The sequence below is a fragment of the Python bivittatus genome, unplaced genomic scaffold (assembly GCF_059951505.1).
Source record: "Python bivittatus isolate LINGU-HERP-01145 unplaced genomic scaffold, Pbiv_v1 ctg000480_np1212, whole genome shotgun sequence".
Classification (NCBI taxonomy): Eukaryota; Metazoa; Chordata; class Lepidosauria; order Squamata; family Pythonidae; genus Python; species Python bivittatus.
In genome coordinates, this window is record NW_028277075.1 from 102,271,212 (window position 1) to 102,294,574 (window position 23,363).

The following is a 23,363-nucleotide window of genomic DNA, read 5'->3' on the forward strand; positions in this document are numbered from 1 at the left end:
GTAAGTAGGCAGTACAATAAACCTGTGATTTAACTAAAATTTGCAGTGCCAAATGCTAGGTTTCCAATCTTCCTCCAGCTCTTTGTTGGAAAAATAGTCATCATCATATGGTAAGCGACGGGTGGAATTAATTCTGGGGAAAAGCCTGGTGTTTTCAACTTTATCTGTAATCTGAAACAGTTTGTTTTTTTAATGGCAAAGAAAAACTGACCACTTGTAATGCAGACCCTATCTTGCCCCAAACTGGCAACCTGTGATTAGTGGAATGGACAGCCAATCAGGGACCATCCTGGTATCCGCAGCAAAAAGTAAAAGAGGAGGAGGAGAAGGAGGAGGAATAGCATACTGGCCAAGGGCTCCTACTGTACTCAGAGAGTATGATTGGCTCACCCTGGCTGCTCTCATTTTGCCTTGGTAGAGATGGTGCTGTTATTATTATCACTACTGCTGCTGCTACTATTGCTACTGCTATTATACCCTTCCCATGTTTTCTATGTTGTTAAAAACCCTGGACACAATCCAGGCAAATTTTGAGCGATTTTTAAAGTGGGAAATTCCTCTGACGGCAAATCTCCCCGGTAGTGGCTCTTGAGGAACAATGGCTGAGGGAACAGGCAACCTGGTGGCCCCTTGACTTGGAGACCAAGTGTTTCTTGCAGGGCCCAATGGGTCACCGCCATGTTTAGCTAGGCCTGGCTTTTATCAAATCTTCGATTATTATTTTAAAGGTGCCTCTGAACCTCTCCCCTCCCCTCCCCAATACCAATCCCGGTGCATCTTTTCTCTTATTCTAGCAACATGTTAATTTATTTCTGCAAAATCCAGGTAATTACTTATGACAAGCTTATTATCACAGAAGAGAGCTCGGCGTGAGAGGAAAAGTATTCAAAACACCGAAGGAACACAAGCCTAGGGAAAGTGAGGAGAGGGCCACGGGAGAAAGAGAAGGAAAAACATCGAGCTCTGACTGGATGGTGGTCTGCTACCGCGGTTTCCTCGGAGCGTCTCTTTCCCCCCACCCCCCACCCCCCATGCCTGCGCGCAAATAAAAGATGTATTTACCAAGGAAGCCAAGCCGTCAGCCTCAAGGCAGTCATTCAGGCACTTCAGATCATGCTTCTTTCAAAACCGAGAGGGAACCAGACTTGGGGTGTTTGAGGATGGCGGTGGGGGAGAGACTTATTCCTCTGCCGCCGCCGCCCGCAGTGGCGCAGTTACTCGTATCTGCTGCTGGTCGGTGATTCCTTCGGGCAGGGCAGGGCGCGTCGCGAGCCGAAGACCCTGCCCTCGCGCTGGGACGAGGAATGGGCAGCTCCCGGAGCCCCGGGCATCATGCGCGGGAACCGGGCCCGCTCCATCTTCCTGGCGTTACCTCTGGGGTGACTCGGGGATAACGCGGCCCGTCCAAGCGCTTCACCTTAAGGAAGAGGTGGGGCCTCTTCCCTACCCCTGACGAATCGCCTCTGAACGCCACGGGGGCGTTGGAGCTCCCTCCGAGGCGAACAAAACGCCACGCGAGCCTGGCCCGCTCGCGGCTAAGAAGCCCGGAGAAGGTCGCTCCGCTTGGGGTTGCTGAAACCCCGAGTCGCGTGGCCAGAGAAGAGGCCTACGCGAAAGGACCGGGGCGGGATCCTAGTGCCCAAATTCTCTCTCTCTCTCTCTCTGACTTCCTACACTGCACCCACAGAGGATAGAGAACGGCTGCGTAGGGTCTGTTTATTTTTCCCACACACAAAAAATAAACAGTAAAAGATATTATATATGTACCACACACACACACATATATTCATATATATATATATATATATACACACACACACACACACATACACGCACATATATATACATATATATATGAATATGAATATGAGTATGTATGTGTGTGTGTGTGTGTGTGTGTGTGTGTATATATATATATATATATATATATATATATATATTCATCCATTTGCCTCGATCGTCGCGCGACCGGGAGCCAGGTGATTATCCTAATTAGCGTCTATCTAATTAAATTACTGTCAGCGGTTAACCAATGGCAGGAGCCGTTTCATGCGTTCGGCAACCAGGGAGATCAAAAGTGCGGCTTGGCTGATTGCTGCACGGTGTCAATTGGCCAATCTCTTCTCCCAGGGAGCGGTGGTTTTGGGGGGTGGGGGAGGGAATCGTGGCTTCAGTTCGGGACCAGCCTTGGGTGGTGGGAGAAGCTGCTTTGGGTCCCTCGCCGCCGAGGGTCCCGGGATGATGAGCCGGGGGTCGTAGGCGATTCCTGTCCACCGCCCCCAAGCGACCCTGTGCTACCGCTACGCTACCCCCGGGCAGGCTTTGGCCAAAGAGCGGGCCGGGTCTGGAGCCATGCAGCTGGAGCATTGTCTGTCGCCTCCGTCGATGATGCTCTCCAAGAAATTTCTCCATGTGAGCGCTGGCGGCGGCGGCGGCGGCGGCGGCGGCGGCGGCAGCGCTTACCCGCCTGCCGCGGGCGGATCCGAGCTTGTCTTGCACGAGCACCACCACCCGCACCCCCATCACCATCCGGCTGCCGCCGCCGCCGCCGCCCTCCTTTCGGCGAGCGCTGACAACCTGGAGAGAAGTTCACCTCTGAAAAAACTCGCCAGGGGGGGGATGACGAATCAGGCCGAGGCAGACAATTTCCCTGACTCCAAAGACCCGCCAGGGGACGCCCAGCAGCCGCCGCCTCAGCAGCAGCAGCAGCAGCAGCAGCAGCAGCAGCGCGCCAAACTCTCGCCTGTCGTCTTGGACGGCGGCGGCGGACAGGAGCAGCTCCGTCCAACCTTCGATGGAGCGGCGGCGGCTGCGGCAGCGGCAGCAGCAGCAGCAGCGGCGGCCGCGGCCGCGGCGGATCGCTACCTGCTCTCCACGCCCGCAGCTGCGACAGCTTCCTCCGGCCAGCCCCCGGCCGCTGCCTCGGCTCCCCCGACCGCCGCCGCCGCCGCCGCCGCCGCCGCCGCCGCCGCCACCATGTTCCCCTACCCGGGTCAGCACAACCACGCGGCCGCTTTCTCGCTCGCTAGCCCCAGCCGCTACATGGCGCACCACCCGGTCATCGCCAATGGAGCATACAACAGCCTGCTCTCCAACTCCGCGGCGCCTCAAGGCTACCCGGCTGCCGGCTACCCTTACCCGCAGCAGTACGGCCACTCCTACCAGGGCTCGCCCTTCTATCAGTTCCCCTCTGCCCAGGCCGGCCTCGTCCCCGGCAAGGCGCAGGTCTACCTATGCAACAGGCCGCTCTGGCTGAAGTTCCACCGGCACCAGACCGAGATGATCATTACCAAGCAAGGCAGGTAAGCGGCGGCGGCGGCGGCGGCGGCGGTCGAAGGATGCCAGCCAGGCGCAACGCCGCCGTGAAGAAAGCGGAGGAGGACAAGGGAGGCTGAGGGACCGGGAAAGGGCGAGCAGAAGCGCCCTCCGAGCCCAAGCCCAGGTGCCTGGCCGCGGGAAGAGCCAGATCTCCTGCCGAGACCCTCGGGCTCTGCTCAAAGTATTTTTCTTTTGTCGTTTTTTTTCTACCTTCTTGTCCTCCCTCCCATTGTACTATCATCATTATCAACGATTGTTGTTGTTATCATCATCATCATCATCATCATCATCATCATCATCATCATCATCCCTTCTCCTTCTCCTTTGGCTTTAGACACTCCTGTTCCTTTTTTTTCTTTTTCTTTTTCCTACTTCCCTTTTCCTTTCCTTTTCCCATTTCCTTTCATTTTGCTTCAGCTTTTTAAGACTAAAAACACCGGCGATCTTGTCTTTGGGATTGGAATAATCCGGTTCTTCGTTTATTTTTTTTATATATATATGTATGTATGTATGTGTATATGTGTATATGTATATATATACATACATACATACACACACACACACACATCTTTAGGCCTACAAGTTTTATCCCCATATATTTACGATGTTTTTCTTCCTCACTCTGACTTATGTAAGAGTCATAAACACGACGAAGAATGATTGCGATCGCAATTCCTCTTAGGAACAGGCGCCGGGGTCTTCGGCGCGTCTTGGGCCATTTCTGCCGCACTTTTTGGCGATCACGGCATCGCCTCGCTTCCTTTGCTGACCCCGAGAGATGGGGAAGTCCGCCACTTCGCGGCTGGTTTTTGCGCGTTGAAATTTGGCAGCCCGTCACCTGAAGGCTAAAGGCATTGAAATCGCTGGGACTTGCTTCCGGGCAAATTACAGTGGAAACCCGCGAGGATCTTTTGGGTTACAAGCCGATGTGCCAACCCGCCAATCCGGTTTCCTCGGAAATAACCCTCGATTTCAGCCGGATTCACTTGGACATAAGTAAGCGGAGGGCCGCTTTCTCCCCGGCTCGATCCGCTAGACGAAAAGGCGCGGAGCGAGATGCCTAAATCGGTGTACCCTTCGGGTACTTTCCTCTGCATCCTTAGCTCAAGAAAAGATTTTCGAAGATTTTAGGGGAAGAGCTGTGTATTTATAAAATTATGATCTCCCTCCTTTTCAATCCCGTCACTTTTCCTATCCCCCCCCCCCTTTCCCCGCCTTCTTTCTCAAAACAGGCGAATGTTCCCTTTCTTAAGTTTTAATATTTCGGGTCTGGATCCCACGGCTCACTACAATATTTTTGTGGACGTCATCCTGGCCGACCCAAACCACTGGCGGTTTCAAGGCGGCAAATGGGTGCCTTGCGGCAAAGCGGATACCAACGTTCAAGGCAAGTCCTTCCTCAGTTCACACGTCCTCTTATCCCTCCCGATAACAATGTACGCGGGCGCGCGCAAAGGCTTGCATCCGCGCTCGGCTCGCTTAGGTGAGAAGTCTTAATTAGTGGACTGTCTTGGGCCAGTAAGACTGCACAAAACTGAGGGGGAGGCTAAAACTGAAGGGCTTCCCCTCCCTTCCCCCATTCCTGTTTTCTTTCCTTCAATTTCCCGAGTTGAAGTACCTAAAAACATACCAGTAAATAAAACGAAAGAGCAATTTCGTCTTCTCAAAGCTGGGAGGTCTGGGGAATTGTAGAGAATCATCTCTGAAGGTGGGGGGGGGGGGGGGAAGGAGAAGGGAAGATGCACTGTGTGAATGTTTTTCTTTCCAACATTGTTTGTTTGCTTGTTTGTTTGACAAACGCGGGGTTCTCGTCTTCAGGAAATCGTGTCTACATGCATCCCGACTCGCCCAACACAGGAGCCCATTGGATGCGGCAGGAAATCTCCTTCGGGAAACTGAAACTGACCAACAATAAAGGGGCGTCCAACAACAATGGGCAGGTCAGTAGGGGCTCGAGAGAGACGGCACTGGGCCCTGCAGGACCAAGCGACTGCGTGGGTACCGCATCCTCAGCTCCGTTTGTATCATTTGTGTCTGAGCCTGTTGTACAAATCCAGCCCCTGTTGTACAGGACATGGAAAAAAGAGGCTAATTCAGTAGTCAGGTTAAGCGAGGGAGATTCGTTTGCACCAGCGGGTGAACCGGAGACCGTCTTCTCGCTGGCGATTCCGGGCGAGGGCTTCGGAATCGAGGCGGTGGGCAGCTCGTACAGCGGCCACGGCCCCAGCGGCTTTTTTCAGACTTCGCTTCTCAATTCGAAAAGAAAAGCGCGGGGGGGGGGGATTTCTCGCGGGGCCCGGATCGGAGGAACAGCCTGGTATGTCCGGGCTCCTTCCTTTTCCCTCCTCTTTTCCCTTTCAGCTTTCTAGCAAGTTGCTTTTCTTGGAGGGAGGTGGTGGTGGTGCTGGAACCGAGGTGCAGATCCGCGCTTCTGGAGCAGGTGGCGAAGTCCGGCAGCAACCCTCCTATAACCGCGAAATCGGGGAGGGATTGGGAAGAGCCGGTTTGGAGAAGGCACAATTGGAGTGGCAGTTCGGCTTCTCAGGAGAGCTGGGAGCGGGTCTGGAATATAAGTTTCCTCCCCTTCTCCCGTGCAAAGTAAAAAAACCCCGACTTTCTCCTCGCTCCCCCTCACCCTTTTCTCCGTCTTCAGATGGTGGTCCTGCAGTCTCTTCACAAGTACCAGCCTCGCCTGCACGTGGTGGAGGTGAACGAGGACGGTACCGAGGACACCAGCCAGCCGGGCCGGGTGCAGACCTTCACTTTCCCGGAGACGCAGTTCATCGCTGTCACTGCCTATCAGAACACCGATGTAAAGTGCTTTTCTCGCTCGCTCAGTTCTGGCCTTTTCGGGATTTGGGGGCACAAGTGCACCCACGGAGGCCGGGAGGGTGGAGGCGAAACTCCCGGGACTGAGTGGGAAATCGGGATTTCAGACAACAAAGTGATGCGGTGGATTAATTTGTCTAAGGTGTTTGCGACATTATTCTAACCTGCCTTCAAGCCCCCATTCTGCCCAACCCCAACTGCAATTTAAAAAGAGGGGAGAGAACGTCTCAGATCCTCCAAGAAAGTCAAGAGCAGTAAATATTTCAGATTGCTTTAGGAGAGCATCTTAACCCGCTTTGGATACAAGAACCTCCCTATAGGCTGGTTTTGCCCCTCGTCCCCAAAGGCAAAGGTTCCGCTCCTTCTCCTGGTCAGATCTGTTTGGAACTGTTTACTTTCGTGGCCTAATGCAGAGCCGGCCCTACCGTGAGGCCATGGTCTCAAAAGCAGATCTGGCGCGCCTCTCAAGGGCAGCAGATTGATCGTTGTTTAATGCATGACTACCGCGTTTGACTATCGCAGAAGGCGAGAGGGGTGCCAGAATAACTTGGCTGGATCTAGGACATTTGAGCCTTGATTTGTGGAGGGCACCCTTTGCTTCTCCCTTGTAGGCAGCAAAATGCCTAATGCATGAGTGAGAAAATCAGTGCACGCCTATGCAGAAGAAAATCTTGGGGCTCAGTTAAATTAATTTCCAGGAAAATGGGGAAAAGCAGCCCAACCGAACAAATCTGTCTACAAATCTGGCTTCGATTACCACTTTCTCTGTTTTAGATTCTAAATCACTGACGAGCCAACTACAGGTTTGGGGAATCTATTATGTGTTTTTACCAGACATGGGAAAGATTACTCTTAGTTAACCAGGACTTTGCTTAATTTGAATCATATAATTAGCGAAGGGACAGAAGAAATCTTTGGCCGTGTTCATTCGACCTACTGAACTACAAACCAGCCAACCACATTTCAACCTAGTATTATGGCGGGAACCAATCCCCTGTAGTTCATTTGTAGTTTAGCCTGTCCTGAGTAAACTGAAAATTAGGAAAAAGAGCATTCTGTTAAATTAACCATGGCAAGTATATGCTACTATATTGCTGCCATTGTCAAATAACTGGGAATCAGAGATCCCTCCCCTTCACTGCAAATCATCCAGAGCTCTCGGTCCAGATTTAGCTTCTGCAGTGTTCCCTGGGCTAAATATTTGTCCGTCTGGCCATTAAGAGTCTTGTGACACTTCCGAACATGTGACTAGATGCTAATCCCCTCGCAGATCTATCCTCGGCAGAATTGTTCCGAAGTGAGTCTTCGCTCCCAGTTAATTAGGCGGGACTTAGCTCTAAATAAGAGACGAGATACCTAAGCCGAACCTTGATTCTGTGGTCCTTCCAGGAGGTTCCCTGAGGCAGAATAAAGAGCAAACTGGGAGGCGAAGTTTCTCTGCTCCGGATCACAAATCCCTGTTGATCCTTCAAAATGATTAACTTCGTAGGGAAGGTTGTGTGGCATATGTGCTGGGGAAGAGGCACCCAGTCCTCATTTATTTTCATCCCCTTTCTTTTCATGAGAGATTCTCACAAGGAAACAACTAGAGCCTGTTCCCTTAAAAAGAATTAATCCACCCTGAAACAGGTTAGGGGTCTGCTTGCCTTAAACAGAGAATCAGCAGAGGAGAGACCACTGTTTGACTCTTTCCCCTCCCCTTCCCTCTCTAGATCACACAGCTGAAGATCGATCACAATCCCTTCGCAAAAGGCTTCAGAGACAACTACGACACGTAAGTCCCTTGTCTTGAGCCTTCTGTTGGTGATGGCACATCCAGCCCTGTTAAATCGAGAGTGGGTGGGTGGGTTCCTTGACTTATCCAAATAAGACCCCCCAGACTTTCGAGTGTGGGTTATCTGTACTACTGGATATGCCCCTAGGATAAATGTGCTGCTTTGGGAAGAACAGGAGAGTGTGCAATTTTAACATGTGAACTAGAGGAGCAATGGTTAAAATGATGGGTGTGTACGCAACTCTTAAAGTGATCCTTGAATGCTTCTCAATAGGAGACATACCTGGCTCTCAGCTTCACATCTTGTCTTTCTCTGTAAAGACTGTCCATAGGGTAAAACTTATGTTTGTTGAACGGACAACTTAATGCGGTAAATCCCAAAGGATGAGCTTCTTTGTAGCTGGTCAGGAAGAGAAAGAAGGTTTTTTCCCGTTGCCCCACTGCCTACCCCAGTGATGAAGACCTCAGTCATTCTCAGTAGCATTAGAACTCTATTCCACGAGCGCCCAGCTTAAGATCGTTCTGTTAGCTCTGCAACTTTGGTAAAGGTATCTCGAGTTCTTGCTTGGGCTTTGTGGTCCAAACTGCCTGCCCTCGAACTGTGGTTCAAGTTTCGGCTGGTGGCAAACTGTCCCTAGAACAAGAAGGTGCAATGGTTCCCCAGTTTCAAAGTGAAGTGAATGTGTTGAACCTAAGCAGCAGGGAGGTTCCCACTGACTCGTCAGAAGCAGCGCATTATCCAGTGGGATCATTACTGGTCCTGAATACAAACTCTATAAACTCCCACAGAAAATCAGGCCCCTGGAAACCCTTTACAAATAAAACAAGCAATTAGGAATCAGGCGTGGTTTGGGGTTGCCCAGAGCTCTTCCCCTGCCCCGAAGAACCCCACTACCTTCAGCGGGTCTCCGTGGATCTTATAAAACACCCGGAGCCTAATTAGTACACTGTTATTGTACGGCTGGACTTCTCCCAGATTATCTCCAATTACAAACACTGCAAAGCTGTTGCTAACTTCCTGAAGCCCTGTGTTCAATTTTAAGCTAAGCTTTAAAAGGAACTAGTCATCTATTCCGCCCCCCCCCCCCCCACACGCATGCCTTAGTTAGCCTGAGGATAAAACCAGGGTCATTGTAAGAGTAGCAGTAATTGTACTGGTACTGTTTTGTATTCTGCCTTTCCCCTGAAAAGGTGCTCAAGGAGGCTCTCCCATGCCTTTCTTCCTGATTCACCAGCCCCAGGAGACCAACTAGTCTCCCACCTCTGCCGTAAATAGGCAAACCATCCTGGCGCTGGGAAAGGGGCAAGGCTCCAAGCAGAGCTGCAAGGAGGGAAAGGGAAGTCCTCTTTCTAGGTGACTTGATGCTGATGTTCAGCATGACTCCTGAAGTTTGCCGCACAGTCCTCTCTCTCAGATTACTCCAAAGTAACCCCCTTAAGAGTTCAGTAGGGGTTAGCATTCTCAGCTAAGAGTGAGGGATGTGGACTGGCAAGCACCCTGTTTCTGTCTGGAGAAAAAGATGAGCCAGCTGGCCTCGGGAAGGTAGGCCTTTGGGAAGAGGGGGCAAGGGGGTTCTTTTGAAGCCTCACCTTGAAGGAAAGAAAAGTGGGGCAGCTGGAAGGCTGATAGCTTAGAGTTCTGGTGCCCTACAAGTGAGTTAGACTACCCCTCCCAAAATCCCCAGCCAGCTGTTCCCTGATCTCATGGGAGCGATAGTTGCACACATTTAGGTGAAAGTTATTTGCTTGAAGCCTGTTGGGTGTGACTCACTGGGGGGCAGATCAGGGGACACAAAGAATCAACTGTCCCGGGATGTATTAAGTTGCTGTGGAGGTTGAGCATTCTCTGCCACCAAAGAGTGTCACACTGTACAACTGCTTGGCTTCCCTGTCTCAGTTCTCCCCAACCTCCAGTGCGTGATTGACCAATCAGATACTTCAGCAAAGCATAAGGTCATGGCGGCCAGAACTAATGCTGGAAAAAAACAAAAAACAAAAGAAATCGAGATGCGTTAATGGAAGAAAAGTGCGAGCAAAACTAAGCCAGGCCGAACCACAAGCGGGGTTCCTTAATCAGCTTGCGCCTAGCCGGGTTATAAACTTTCTCCTGTTAGTGCCACGACTGAATGCCTTTTCTTCAGCCACGCAATTCCGAGGAGCAAGCCAAGGGTGAGGTAGCTTATCTACATTGATTAACCCAGAGGAAAAGGGTGTGATTGTCTGTTTGCCCCCTCGGGTGCCCTCGACAGACACTTGATGATTGCAAGGATTTCAACTGAGCACTGCCTCGCTGGCCTTCTAGCCCTGCTGCTGGCGCTCTGGAAGCAACCTGTTGGGGTAAATGTGCCTGGACTATCCCGCCTGCAGTTCCTACCAAATGGATACGGAGCACCTTTTGAGTGCATCTGGGCCTGCGGCCACTTGCCCCACTAAAAGGCTAAGTCTGGGATGACAGACAGGGAATCCTGCTTGAAATCCAACAGCAGCTTTGGGCTAACCAGGATTGACTGGAGCGGTACCCAGCCGTCCAGGGAGAATTTCAGATGTGAGTGATTTCCCCCTCCCCTTAAAAGGGCTTTTAAACACGTTTGTAAACAAACATAGTCATAAGTGTGCATTAGCAAACCCGACATAATCCAGTGTTTCCTTATCTGGGTTAGTTATCAAGCAGATCGGGCCTTGCAGAAGCCAGGCAGCAAATCTCTTCCTTTCTGGATCTCCGGGTGCGGGGCCTTGTCGGAAGCTCGAGGCTTCTTGTTATGTGTGGGCTCCATTTCATTTAAAGGGTCAGGAAAACGTGGGAAGTTCTGGGAGTCCCTAGTTTTGTGAGGTCATCCTGTTTAATAGATCCATAGGCAGACATACAATTTACTCAGTACAAAGTAAAACCCCTGTCCGGATTTGGCTGCTGAACAGTTATAAAGGGGAAAGCTATTCTAAGGCAAGCTCTGCCTGAAACAAGCTCTAGGATTGTGCAGTACTGTAAATTCATAACGCAAAGCCTGTAGCCCTTTGGAGTAAGAGAATATTGTAAAGATCTGCACCGAGGAGGGTCTCCCGATGTAAGTCAGGTGGCTGCACAATTTTACCAGTCGCTTCTGATTTTTTATTCCTGAGGTCCACCACTTCCATGGTTCTTCCATTCTCTCCTGGAGAGGCGCTCTACAACTTTAAACAGGTTCTTTCCTCCCCAAATGAAGCAAGTTCATTTCAGCGGAGCTTCAATTTTCTATGCTCATTTTAAGGACTTCAGCCTCATTAATCTCCCATTGTTTTTTGAATCTCTGGATCTACCTCCCCTTGTTGCATTGGATTACAACTCCCATTATTCTGGGCCCAACTCATCTGAAGAGCAGTAAGTGGGGGGAAACCACTGAACTGAACTCTGGTTTATAAGACTCAGAGCAGAAATCAAGTGTGGAGAGCGTATAACTAGCCCCCACCCCCCTCTACCCGTTCTCCTAATTTTAGTATCTTTTTGTGCTTCTGTAGGCTGTCCTCTGCGACTTGATTTTTGGGACCCAGAATCTCCAGTGCTCAGGATGCTAAGCATGCCCTTAATTAAGCAATTGTCCTGCCAAACATCCCGAAGTCCTTATTGGCGGCCCCTATTGGCGTCTGGTGGGCTTCTTATCCCAGGTCCGCGCGTTGGGTGCAGGCCTGTCTGTTCTCCTCTCCTGCTAGGCTTCACTTGAGGAAGTTTGTACGGTCGGAGAAAACCTCCATCAAGCAAAACCTGCCCTGGTTTTAGCGCAGTTTGGAGAGACCTGGGCACCCATTCTCAGGCTCCTGACTTAGTTCCTGCTTGGCCAGAGGAGTAGGGAGGTTATATGAGTTGCGATTCCTGTGGTGAGAAAGGCAAAGTAGCATCCTTGGTCCAAGAAGGCAGGAAGATGGGAGCTGTAACTTTAACAGTCCAGCTTGCATAAAAGACCTCTTCTGTCACCTGGACACTGATCTTCATCTATTTCCAGCCTAGGGACTAACAGCTTCATCCAGCCATCACCAAGGGAATATATCATCATGAAGGTGCACTATTTATCACCAGGGCTGGAAGGGCTATTTTGTGATTTAGTTTAAGGGTGAGATAGTGCTCCGGCTGTGGAGGTCCTGCTGCTTGGCACGGGCTCAGAGACACTCTTCAGGGTAATTCAGCTGCTTAGTGAAAAGCGGCCTTGGGAAGCTTTCCCCAATTTTGGGCCGCCTCTGTGTGTTTTGGGCAGCGGTGGGAGCTATGGTCCAAGTCATGTAGAGGACGCGACAAATTAGGGAAACCTGGCCTATAGGCTTTCACTCGCAGGCTGAATCGCCAGCTTAGACCCACGACCCTCCGTGTTTCCCGGTGGTTTGAACCCACGCCCTCCCCCGTGGGCTGCGGCAGCTGGAGGGAAGTCGGGAAAAGGGCGAGCTCTTGCACCGTATCCTCGTCTATCTGGCCAGCCACATTCCTTTCTTTCTGCTTTCTTTCCCTGCACCCTGTCCTCCCAGGATCTATACGGGCTGCGATATGGACCGCTTGACCCCGTCGCCCAATGACTCTCCCCGCTCTCAGATCGTGCCGGGCGCTCGTTATGCGATGGCGGCCGCCGCGGCGGGCTCCTTCCTGCAGGACCAGTTCGTCAGCAACTACGCCAAATCCCGCGGCTTCCACCACCACCACCACCCGGGGGCGGGCGCCGGAGGCGGCGTGGGACCCGGAGGGCCGGTGCCGGAGCGAGGCGTGCCCCACCCTAACGGGCTGCTCTCTCCGCAGCAAGCCGAAGAGCCCGCCGCGCCTTCGCCCCAGCGCTGGTTCGTCACGCCCGCCAATAATAGGCTGGACTTCGCGGCCGCCTCGGCCTACGACCCCGCCGGAGATTTGGCGGGAAACGCCGCCACGCTGTTATCTTATGCGGCCGCCGGAGTCAAGGCCCTCCCGCTGCAGGCGGCCGGCTGCACCGCTCGCCCGCTCGGCTACTACCCGGACCCCTCGGGCTGGGGGGCGCGCAGCCCGCCCCAGTATTGTGCCAAGTCCTTGTCGTGCTGGCCGAACAGCAGTGGCGCCCGCGCTGGAGGAAACCCCTATTTGCCCACCGGGGCCGGCGGCGGGGAGGAGCCCGACAGCCTGGCGCCCCCCGAGCGCTCCCCGTTGGTGGCGCCGCCGCCGCCGCCCGCTGCCGGGCAGCCCCCCGAGGACTCGAAGCCCCCTAAGGACTTGTCCGACTCCAGCTGGATCGAGACTCCCTCGTCCATCAAGTCCATCGACTCGACCGACTCTGGGATTTACGAGCAGGCCAAGCGCCGGCGGCTCTCTCCGGTGGGCACCCCGGCCTCCGAGAGCTCGTCGCCCCTCAAGAGCGAGCCCACCTTGGCCGCCAGGGACTGCGACAAGACCTGCGCCAAGGACATCGGCTACTACGGCTTCTACTCGCACAGCTAGAGAGATGCCTTTGGCCACGCCCCCCGCCCTTCTCGCCTGTCCCTTCCGAACCAGCCCTCGCTTTGCGCTGCGCACCGGGGCGCGCGCTGGTTCTCCCGCTTACTTGAAAGCGGCTCTAGCTGGCCACGCACGTAGTACCGCGCACGCGCAGTCTCTCCCCCGTCCTCGCACACGCAGAAAGCCCGCAAACCGTGGGGCCGTTCCAACATCACTTCAGTGGGAGGTGGATGACAACGAAATGATGAAAATCATGTCACTTCATTCTCCACCTTGTATGTCTCTTTCCTTAGCGATCCCCTCCCCGCACAAGGCGAAACATGTCATGATTTTTTCCCTTAGCCCAAGCAGCTGGACGTCTTTTTTTTTTTTTTAAACCCAGATCTCAAACTCGGGTGTTTCGAATAGGTTGATTATTCCAAATTCCTAACAAAGTCCTTAAATTATCCCTTGATCCGCTGTGCCCATCCCATGTGGCTTGGTATTCGGTGTGGTAAAGGGTCCTACTCCTAAACGTCTCCTGGCGAGCAACACGCGCATTCTAATCTTTTTAAAGCTATCCTAAAATTAATCTGATACACATGAGAGTAAATTCCATTCCATCCAGCGAGGGTAGTTTTCTAAGTAAACCACCCTGCAGCAAAATCTTATGCACGTATTTATTTAGAATTCAGCCCCATGACATTTAATAGCTCCAACCACCAGGTAAGAGCGAAGACTCGCAGCTTTCCTTAGTATCTCGCACTCTCTCTGATCAGGAAAGTGGACAGCAGAGGCTTGTTATTCTGCGGTACTGAAAAAGTGGGCAGATAAGAGGATATTATGCGTGCCTTTAAAGGGTTTCTCAGTAAATTTGTTTGGGATTCTCCTAGATCCCGCTCCCCCACATCTTCAGTTCTGTGTCCATTTGGAATACAGTCGTTCCCATCCTTGGATTTAATGGGTCGTAATTCCGAGTAAACTTGGTTTAAGGTTCAACAGGCAAACTAACCGTTTCTCTGCCCTTGCACCATGTGCTTGAAAGTCAAAGGAAAATTCCTCCTTTCCCTTGTGCCTTCCTTGTTCCGGGCTAACCACAGTGGAAAGATGTGTGTGTGTCTGTGTGTGTGTGTGTCAGGGATGGGGGGGTTGGATGCTCTAAGCAAAGTCTAAAACATCTAAAGCTCCTTTCCCCTCTTTCATGTTATCTAAATCTGTATCCACACACTTGCACTTTAATATTAGGACAAAGTCTGTGTTGTGGTTAAGATGTGTGTCTATTAGTATTTTTATACCACTGTCCAAAGTGACTTAAAAAAATTAAAATTACAACGATAATTTCAACGAAGTTAGGCCTAATAACAAAAAAGCAATGTTGTACAAATCGTTCCAAATATCTAACAGTTAATATCTAAATAATTACACCTCTGTAGGACTTAATTCTACTTAAATGCGTGCAAGAACTTATTGTGCCTCTCACTGAAATCACTTGGGTTGGCTATGGATTTCTGATACAATCACCACTAAATTTCAAGCGTGGATCCCGTTGGATAGGATTTCTGGGGATTTCAGAAGGCAATATTCGGCTCTTGGTGTTGGAATGAGAATTTAAAAGACATCGTGTTGTCCTACGTTTTTAGTGAAGTTACCATTCAAGTAAAAAGCGCTAATCGCTTCAGTGTCTTGGTTGGGAAGATATGAGAAACTCGACCTTGTCTAAAGTATTTTGAGGAAGATAACGCAGTAGCTTTGTTCACACATCTCACTAAAGCCACAATGGTGGATGCTTATTGTATACATCCAGCCAATTGTGGTTTATTCAGCAAACCATGATTAAAACAAACTATGGCTTTGTATCACATGTAGACCAGGTGCTTCAGTTTGGGCATGACCCAATCAAGTTTAAAACTCAGCCTTAAACCTGTTTACTCGGATTAACATCAAGAGGAACCCACAGGAGTGTACCGAAATGTTAATTTCTGTTATACTGTATAGGCACTTATTCAGAAGCAAACTCCGTTGAATTTATCCCGAATAACAACATCTCGCAAATAACTGGAACAGAGATCTTAAGCCGTTTCCTCGCTATTGTTTGGCCGTGTCACCTCGCCATGGTTGGGGCGATCTGAAGCCTGTCTTTCTTCCTTCCTGGCAAATGAACAGAGCAGAGCGATGCGATGCGATGACACCAGAAATCGCCAGCCAGGAAACGGCTTGAGCGGCTGTTTCTTCGTAGCTGGCTCCTAGTCGCGTTTCCTTGGAAGGAAGTCTCATCCGAGTTGGTGCGGTTGTAGCGTCGTTCCCTTCGCAAAGCGCCGCGTAATGGCGGAAATTACTCCTACTTCTCTCAGTAGGACTTCGCTTCCCGCAATGAGTATAATGCTTCAGTTCCTTTTTCTGGACGTTAAATTCCCTGCTTGATCAGAACTTCTTCTCAATGGAAGTAAACCCGTTTAATAGCGCAGCGTTTATAAATAGACGAGTCCCCGCTGGGTTCAGTAGGATTCGAGTGGACTTTTCCCTTAATTTACTCATGCTAACAAGTGTAGTAGTAGGAGTACTAGGAGTAAGCAGGTGGCCTCTCCAAGTACCTCTGCCTGGGAGTAAACTTTACTGAAATGGGTGGGGACGGTAACTTGAGAGAGAGATGGGGAGGAATGTAAATGAAGCACTTTTAAAATCCAATGGGTTCCACCTGGGCTAAACACTCTGCCTTGGTTCAGATGACAACTACATTAAGCTGTCATTTGGTTTCAATCACAATTTACCTAAGAAAATACTGTTGCATTCATTCAATACACTAAGCTACAAGCAAGCCAGCGACATGATGGCTTAGCGTGTTGTATGAACCCACCAGCAGAGCCCTAGCTGGCTTTGTTAGATTACCATCCTAGGAATTACTCCAGTAGGAATTACTCCAACTGATCAAAAAGGCACTTCCTTCCAAGTAAACCTGCCTATTTTGCATTGCTGGTAGACTTAAATTAAAACTAATACAGTAGTTTAGTTCACAGAACTGGGGAGCTATGCCTCAAACAAACTCCATTATGATCACTCCAGATGTGATGGGGTCTGGCAGAGTAGATCAAGTGGATCTTCCCCTACTCTATTTCAATTAGATTGTAGCTTGTGGTCAATCAGGTGTGCAAGTGGGTGTACAGGAAGGGGATTTGCCCAACAAGGCCACTGACTGTCTTGTCAATAAAGCAGCACAATTTAACCCCAATTCAACACCCTATTAGAGACAGGTGGCCAGAGAGAGTGAACCAGCTCCTTGAAAACTCACTTCAGTTCCAACATATATTTCACATTACCTGTCTAATGATCTTTTCTCCTTATGTCCTTTTCTGCCCCGCTCACCGATTCCTAAGCCCATCCCTGGTTGGCGTGCAGGTGCTCTTCTCTTGTTTCAATAGTTTCCTTGCCCCTCCCCACTTCAGTTAAATGATGACTGTAAATCTTTGTAATGAGCAAACTACAACCAGTACTAAGCTATTGACCTGTTGGTGCCCGTAGTGTAGTCCAGTGAAAATGAGTTTGTGAGTTGTATATTTAAAAGAGAAAAAAGAAAAAAAAAGATTGCATTTAGTTTGACATTTTTGTTTTGTTATGTGGATAAGAAAGTATCCCTGAAGGAACCTTCTTGGGGAATAGACTAGGCAGCACCAGTTTGAAGTGATTTAATTTCCCCCCTCTCCGACCTCTTATTTTTCTCTTAATTTTCCTGTTCAGTCAAGAGTTTTACACTCAGTTTAGTCTTTCCTCTTGTTGATGTAGAGTAGTGAGTCTTCAAAATTTTGTGTAGGAAATATATAACTGATCAACCCATGTTTTAATATTGTGGGTGGGTGGGGGTGAGGAATGAACTGTGAAATAGGCAGCAGGCAAAATGATTAAGATCAACACAGAAACCTTCCCAAATAGAAATTCAGGACTTTCATCCTGTATATATTTTTTGGTCCTTCTGTAAATGATGGACATGATTTTTCTGTTTCTTTTTTTCTTTTTTAAAGAAACCTCCCTACACTTTTGTTATGTTTGTGTAGATAAATAATTGTTTCTTCAGATTACAAACACCCAGAAAAAATGTTTCGGCTTTTCACCCATTTATACTGTCTGTGTACAAAAAACATAATAAAACCTGGTAAAAATGTTTAGACAGTCTTTATGTGTAGATCCTTTTAGAAGATTTGAGTAAGCTAAGAGTAGTGTAAGGCCTGGGAGTACCTGGGAATTTTTACAAATGGAATAGAAACAATTTCCTCTATCTGACACCAGCTACTTAATCTTCAACACAGAAATAATGGCTTTCTGTTTTTCTTACCTTTACACTGCAGCTTGGGCAAATACAATCATATTCTATCCCGCTATGCAAATGTTTCCCCTGAGCTAGAAAAAGGGTGAGAGTTTGATTGGCGCCTGGATGTAAGTTACTTTTGGGCAAATTTATGATTGCAATACATCTAAAGAATTTTTGGAAATGGGGAAAATATAAACATTTGCAGTTCAGAATCACTAAACTGAGGGTACGATAGAATGTGCAGATTAAGGATTCTATAAAAACTGTGGGTAGTTAACAGTAGATCCCATGAAATAATTATTTCCCTTTCTATCTTACTGCATGTGAACAGTTGAAGAAATCCCCAATTTCCCAGGATTAGGACATCTGAGGTTCCCTGTAGTATCTTATTTCTTATAAAAAATTTAAAGATTAAGGAATTAAATTTGAGGCTGGTGTGCGCGCGCTATTGAGTGATTCTGCAACCTGCCACTAGAGGTCTCTTGATGGACTATTATTTCTCCTTGTCACGAACTGCTTTATATTATTCCACCCCCTTTGCCTTCCTACCACGAAGGGAAATTTATCTTTAAACTGTGAAACTGAAGTTTTTCTTTTCTTTTTTTAAATGTGTGATAATATTTGTTAGTGACCAATTATTCTAAAACAATTAGGTTATTTTAGAAAAGTCTTTTACATACCCTAGAAATTACAGCCTTGTTAGAAAACGGTGGATTTAACAGGGAACACTCAAGAGCTTTTAGGTATGAGAATTAACCAATAATTATTATAGTAATTATTTTTAGTTATATTTACTATACTGCTATTATTTCTGCCTGATTTTGAAAACTATTTATAACTTGTTCAGCCATCTCATGAGGTACGAGAGATAATATATTGTAACATTCTTATACCACATTCCCACGTACAAGACTTGCTCTTAAACTCCTATCACATTTACTGGGAATGTATTGCCAAATTGCATAACATCCATCTCTTACTCACCAAATATAGCTTTTAAGTGGGGTATATTCTGGAAAAGAAAGCTCCTTTTTTAGCGAGGCCCTCTGCTATTCCATCACCATGCAGACACTGGACTCTGGGTTCAGGACAACCACACTGGTTTTCTTCAGCAGTGCAGATCACGAGCCAGGAGCAGCAGAAACCCAGCTGTGGGCAACATTCCATTACTGACACATTAGTAATATATAACATCTTATAATGTCATCCACTTGTCACTATAGTAATAGAAAGCCTGCCTTCATTCAAATATATCTCTACACCAATAGCTGGGTGATGGTGTAGAATGCTGGAATTCTCTAATTTGGAAATGGCCCACAGATGGGCTTTAATAGCATGCTGAACTGGTTTTTCTGAAGCTTAGCATCGTGGATGAATCCAGGCTACAGGTAACATTAGGAAGTTGAAAGAGGAAGCCTTTCAGTTTTTTATTTTTTAAAAGAGAAATTAACAACTCTGCCTGTTAGTAGGACAGATATTCCCACTTCAGTCAGATGGGCTTTGTTACAAGATGTTGACTTATTGTAGCCAATGTGTTAAGGAGCCATGTGGACCCTAACAACAAAAAGAAGCCTAGTCAAAGGGAGGCAGATCAGACACAGTACACGTTCTAGGTCCCCTTATAGTGTTTGTTCTCTCTGAATTTATTTTTGTATTATTATTATTATTATTATTATTATTATTATTATTATTTTGCTCAGACTAAATGTGGATCTTTATGTATGAGTAATTAAGTGTTATAATGAATGTTGATCTTTCTAAATGAGTAAATACATGTTTTAATGAATAGTCAGTGAGTATTGGTCATGTCAGGACAATTGCTTCTCTTGTGGCTCCCCTCCCCTTTCCTTTGTTCTACATGCAAATCTGAAATAGATACCATTTAACTGGCCTTTTTCTGAATGCTTTGGTCAAAGAGTAGTGCTTCAAGAAGTTTGGAGGCAAAATATTGGAATGAGCTTTCTCCGAAAGTTGGAATTTAAATCAGCAATAGTTGAGAGAGGTCATTATATGCTTTGCAATATCCAAATTTTATTCAGGGAAGCTTTCCCAGAGCTTACATAAATGGGTTCTAAGGAGATAATATCTCACTATCACATCAGAACATTTCAAATCCTGCTGTGCTTCCTCCCTGAATGGTGAGTTTCTGAGGAGGCCATCTATCCAGAGAAAGAGCTGGTCCATGTATGGAAAAAGGGCAAGAATGAGGTCTCAACACCTCTACTGACATGTAGGTTTTGTGACAATGGGCCTCCTGGCCAACTTTCTGTCCTGTTTAGATTCTTCTAATTTATTCACAATTTTTTTTTCTCCTTTTCATAATTAATTTGTAAGTTCCAGTACCTTGGAAGTCAAGAATTTCCAAAAGCAAACCTTACCCAGTTAAACAATTCATGGGCACTCAGCCATTCTCTTAAGAAAATTAGACTTTTTTGCTATCTAGTGCCACTGCCCTCCCTAAATAGTCTAGAAAATGAGGTTTTGGGGCCTTTCTTGGATAATCAGCACCAGGGACAGCGTAGAGCAAGAAGCAGCCTGCCAACCCTAACCATGTAGGTGCCCATGTACCAAACTTCAAAGGACAAGGTATGTAACAGAAGCACCCTTGTTCTGAATCAGCAGCTTTCCCATCTTATTTTGTAGCCAAGAAAGCATTCTTCCAAGCTCCCTGAAATCAAAGTCAAGCCTTGCTTGTTATTCCTCAGGCAATTTACTGACTTTCAACTTTATTCTCAGGCAGACAGAAAATGAATTGATAAAAGGTGTGCATCTGCCCTCCTTTTTTCTCTACATGTGGCTCCAAACTCTATAGATCCCCTCTCTCCAGCAACAGCACCCATTCATTTGCATTTGGAAAATAGAATTCAGACCTTTTGTGGGAGACTTGCCTTTGTTGCACAATTAAGCAATCAAAATAATGGATTAGGATGTCCTTTTCATCAGGCTCCCTGTTCTGGTTCCCTTAGACTCTCAGGTTTTTCTCATTTGCACCCTCCAGATATGTTGGATTTACAATTCCCATCCTTGCCAGTCTACAAGACTCATGTTGATTGGAGATAATGGGAGTCATTGTCCCAACAGCACATTTAGAGGACAGCATAGGAGGAAGCAGGCTTATATTCTTGGACCAATAACTGTGGAATTCTTCAAACAAAGAAAATAATGTGATCCCATCAATGGTCCACTGGAGATGGCCTTCATATACTTAATATCTTATGAGATAGCAACCCTGACAGAAAAGGGCCTCAGCACTGTGGGAACAATGCATGGGGGGAAATGAGGTCTACTGAACCACAGCTGCTCACCTAGGAAAATTTGTACACCTCTGTTTGCTATTTCAAAGTTTTGCTGTGTCCTTAACTGCTGAGATACACATATACGTATACTGGCAATAGTCAACAACTTCTGGTTTCTCTCTTATTTTCCCATAATCAATGTGCACTGATTCAATAGATGATTGTTCCACCTGTATACTGTTTAGAACCATGTGGGGTGATGCAGACTATACATTTCATAAACAAATATATATAGTAAATAAATAGTACTCCCTTCCAAAATATTATCTCCCTCCATACTTTGGAGCACACTGGGTTGAATTGTAATGGTTGGGTTCCCCCCATGGCATTGAAACTGGGTGGGTTCACACAATACACTAAGACATGAACCATGGTTTAGGAACAATGGCTGAGTACCTACAACATGCAAGACCACAAACATGCCAACCACATTTTGGCATAGAACTGGGTCAGTGACTAGTGCAAAGTCACCCCATATGTTTCCATGGCTGAGTATTGGCTTGGACCTCAGTCTGCCAGTCATAGCCCAGCATAATAAACCATCAAATCATGTTGGTTCACCAGTTTTATAAAGTAAATGGCTTTAACTGAAGATGACAAACAGGACAACCACATACGTGTTTATTTGGAAGTTCCTCTTCAGCCATTTGGATTTACTCCCAAATAGAATTGCAGTCTAACAAGCAATCCTACCAACCTTATGTTTAGTTTTGCACAATACACTAAACCATCATATTTTTTGTGTTTTGGTGTATTGCGCAAACACAGCCATTGTGATTGGCATGGCTTATGTCTTAGTGTACAATGTGAATCCTGTCAAATATATTTTATTCAAACGGCCATAGTTTGCTGTATGAACATATAATTAGTTAATTAATTTTTTCATATAGTGCGCAGCTCCCAAGACTCTGAGCTGGTTAAGGTTCCTATAAATTTAGCAACCAACTTGGAGATGTTTGCTTGAAACTAAATCCCAGTGATTTAAATAGGGCTTCCTCTCCTCCAAAAGTAAAACTCTTACCACCTTAAAAATGTAAGGAAAAACATGTGGCAACTTAAAGACAAAGAAATGTAGAATCAAAAAAGCTTTTTCTACTTTATCTGATGTGGCATAACTATCATTCGGAAGGTTGGTTAGACCTGTGAGATGCCACAAGACTTTTGTAATGTATTTGCCACAGCAGACTAATGCCTGCCAAACCAAGTTAAAAATATTTATCCCTACATTTCTCCCATTCTCTGAAAGTTGTGCGCCAATAAGCTTCAGAAGCTGGGCTTTTCTTTGTCTTAAGGAAAGCTTATGAAAAAACGTGTCTAAAATTTTATTTGCAATCTGATTGCTTCTTCCCAATGCAATGCAATCCAAATCTATTCAGAAGTAAGCCTCGTTAAATTCCACGAGACTTTCCATGGTAAAAGATTAAAACCGAAGAACGGGGAGTGAGGGGGCCTTTCTTTTGGAGGGAAAAAAAGCGTCCTGAGCCCCGTTTGCTTATTCGAGCTGACAGAACTAAAACAAGCGGAAGCAGCCTGAAATTAGCCGGCCCTTCGCGGAAGACCCGCGGCAGCCTCGCCTTCCCTCGCGCCTGCGTCCGCTCTCGCGCGCGTCGGAGGCCCACGCGCCGCCGCCCTGGTGCTGTGCAGGGGGAGGGTCTGCATATTTTTGGAAACCTTTCCGAAGTTGCGCTCTTCGCGTGGGCGATTTCGGGAAAGAGGAGAAGGACAGAAGGCTGGATTTGACAGGCCTCCGGCGTGACCAGGAAGGAGGCGGTGTCTGCTACGCCTAAGGAGGCAGGTGTGTCTGCGTGGGGAGAGAGTTTTCAGAGATCATGTATTTTGGCGGGTATTTTCCTCCCCCGATCAGTGTGGCAAAATGGTCTGTTTTACAGCAAACACCATTTGATCTCTTCTTCATCACCATTTTATTAAACTTCTCACAAAATTCTCCGTCAAGCAGATGCTAATTTTGATTGGATTCGCACAAGACGGTAAGCCAAACCTAAGCAAACCGTATTAAGTCTTAGGGAAACGTGAGAATTCAGGTTACAAGCCACGGCCATTCTTTTGAAACTCAGCTCTTGTTCCTTTTTTGCTCACCGCTAGTGATAAAACGTGTCCGAAAAGTTTTGCCTGCCAAAGAGACTGTTGAAATAAGCGGGGGTAATCAATTGGTGGGAGAACCTTGATGTGATTATGGCGAGGGTATAAACATTCACAGAGGGAACTGTCAACCATCCATCAATAACCCTAACCCATTTGGTGGGAATGAAAGTGTGAGATGGGCAAAATAAACGGACATAACCGATTGGTGTGTGAACTCACTGGTGGGCAAAAAAGGAACAAGAGCCTAAATCTCAGCATGTTGTATGAACTTGGTAATTATGACATACTACACACACCATGCTGAAAACCTGTCTTAGCATATTGTGTGGGACAGAACCAGTGAGTCCT

General features: G+C 47.6%; 1 protein-coding gene across 1 annotated transcript; it reads left to right on the forward strand.

The window, feature by feature from the left end:
• Nucleotides 1-2,352: 2,352 nt before the first annotated feature.
• TBR1 (T-box brain transcription factor 1) lies at nt 2,353-13,340 on the forward strand. Its single transcript, XM_088145185.1, has 7 exons — nt 2,353-2,422; nt 2,488-3,302; nt 4,551-4,705; nt 5,137-5,258; nt 5,972-6,130; nt 7,860-7,921; nt 12,410-13,340. The coding sequence occupies exons 2-7, from the start codon at nt 2,620-2,622 to the stop codon at nt 13,338-13,340; spliced, it is 2,112 nt and encodes a 703-aa protein (XP_088001311.1). The 5' UTR covers nt 2,353-2,422; nt 2,488-2,619.
• Nucleotides 13,341-23,363: the final 10,023 nt, after the last annotated feature.

What these genes read in the sequence shown, in the direction of transcription:
- TBR1 (XM_088145185.1), top strand. Translation starts at nt 2,620, where the DNA reads ATGACGAATCAGGCCGAGGCAGACAATTTCCCTGACTCCAAAGACCCG. An exon ending in ATCATTACCAAGCAAGGCAG is followed by an intron (nt 3,303 to 4,550) that starts GTAAGCGGCGGC and finishes TTCTCAAAACAG; the next exon opens with GCGAATGTTCCCTTTCTTAA. An exon ending in AGCGGATACCAACGTTCAAG is followed by an intron (nt 4,706 to 5,136) that starts GCAAGTCCTTCC and finishes TCTCGTCTTCAG; the next exon opens with GAAATCGTGTCTACATGCAT.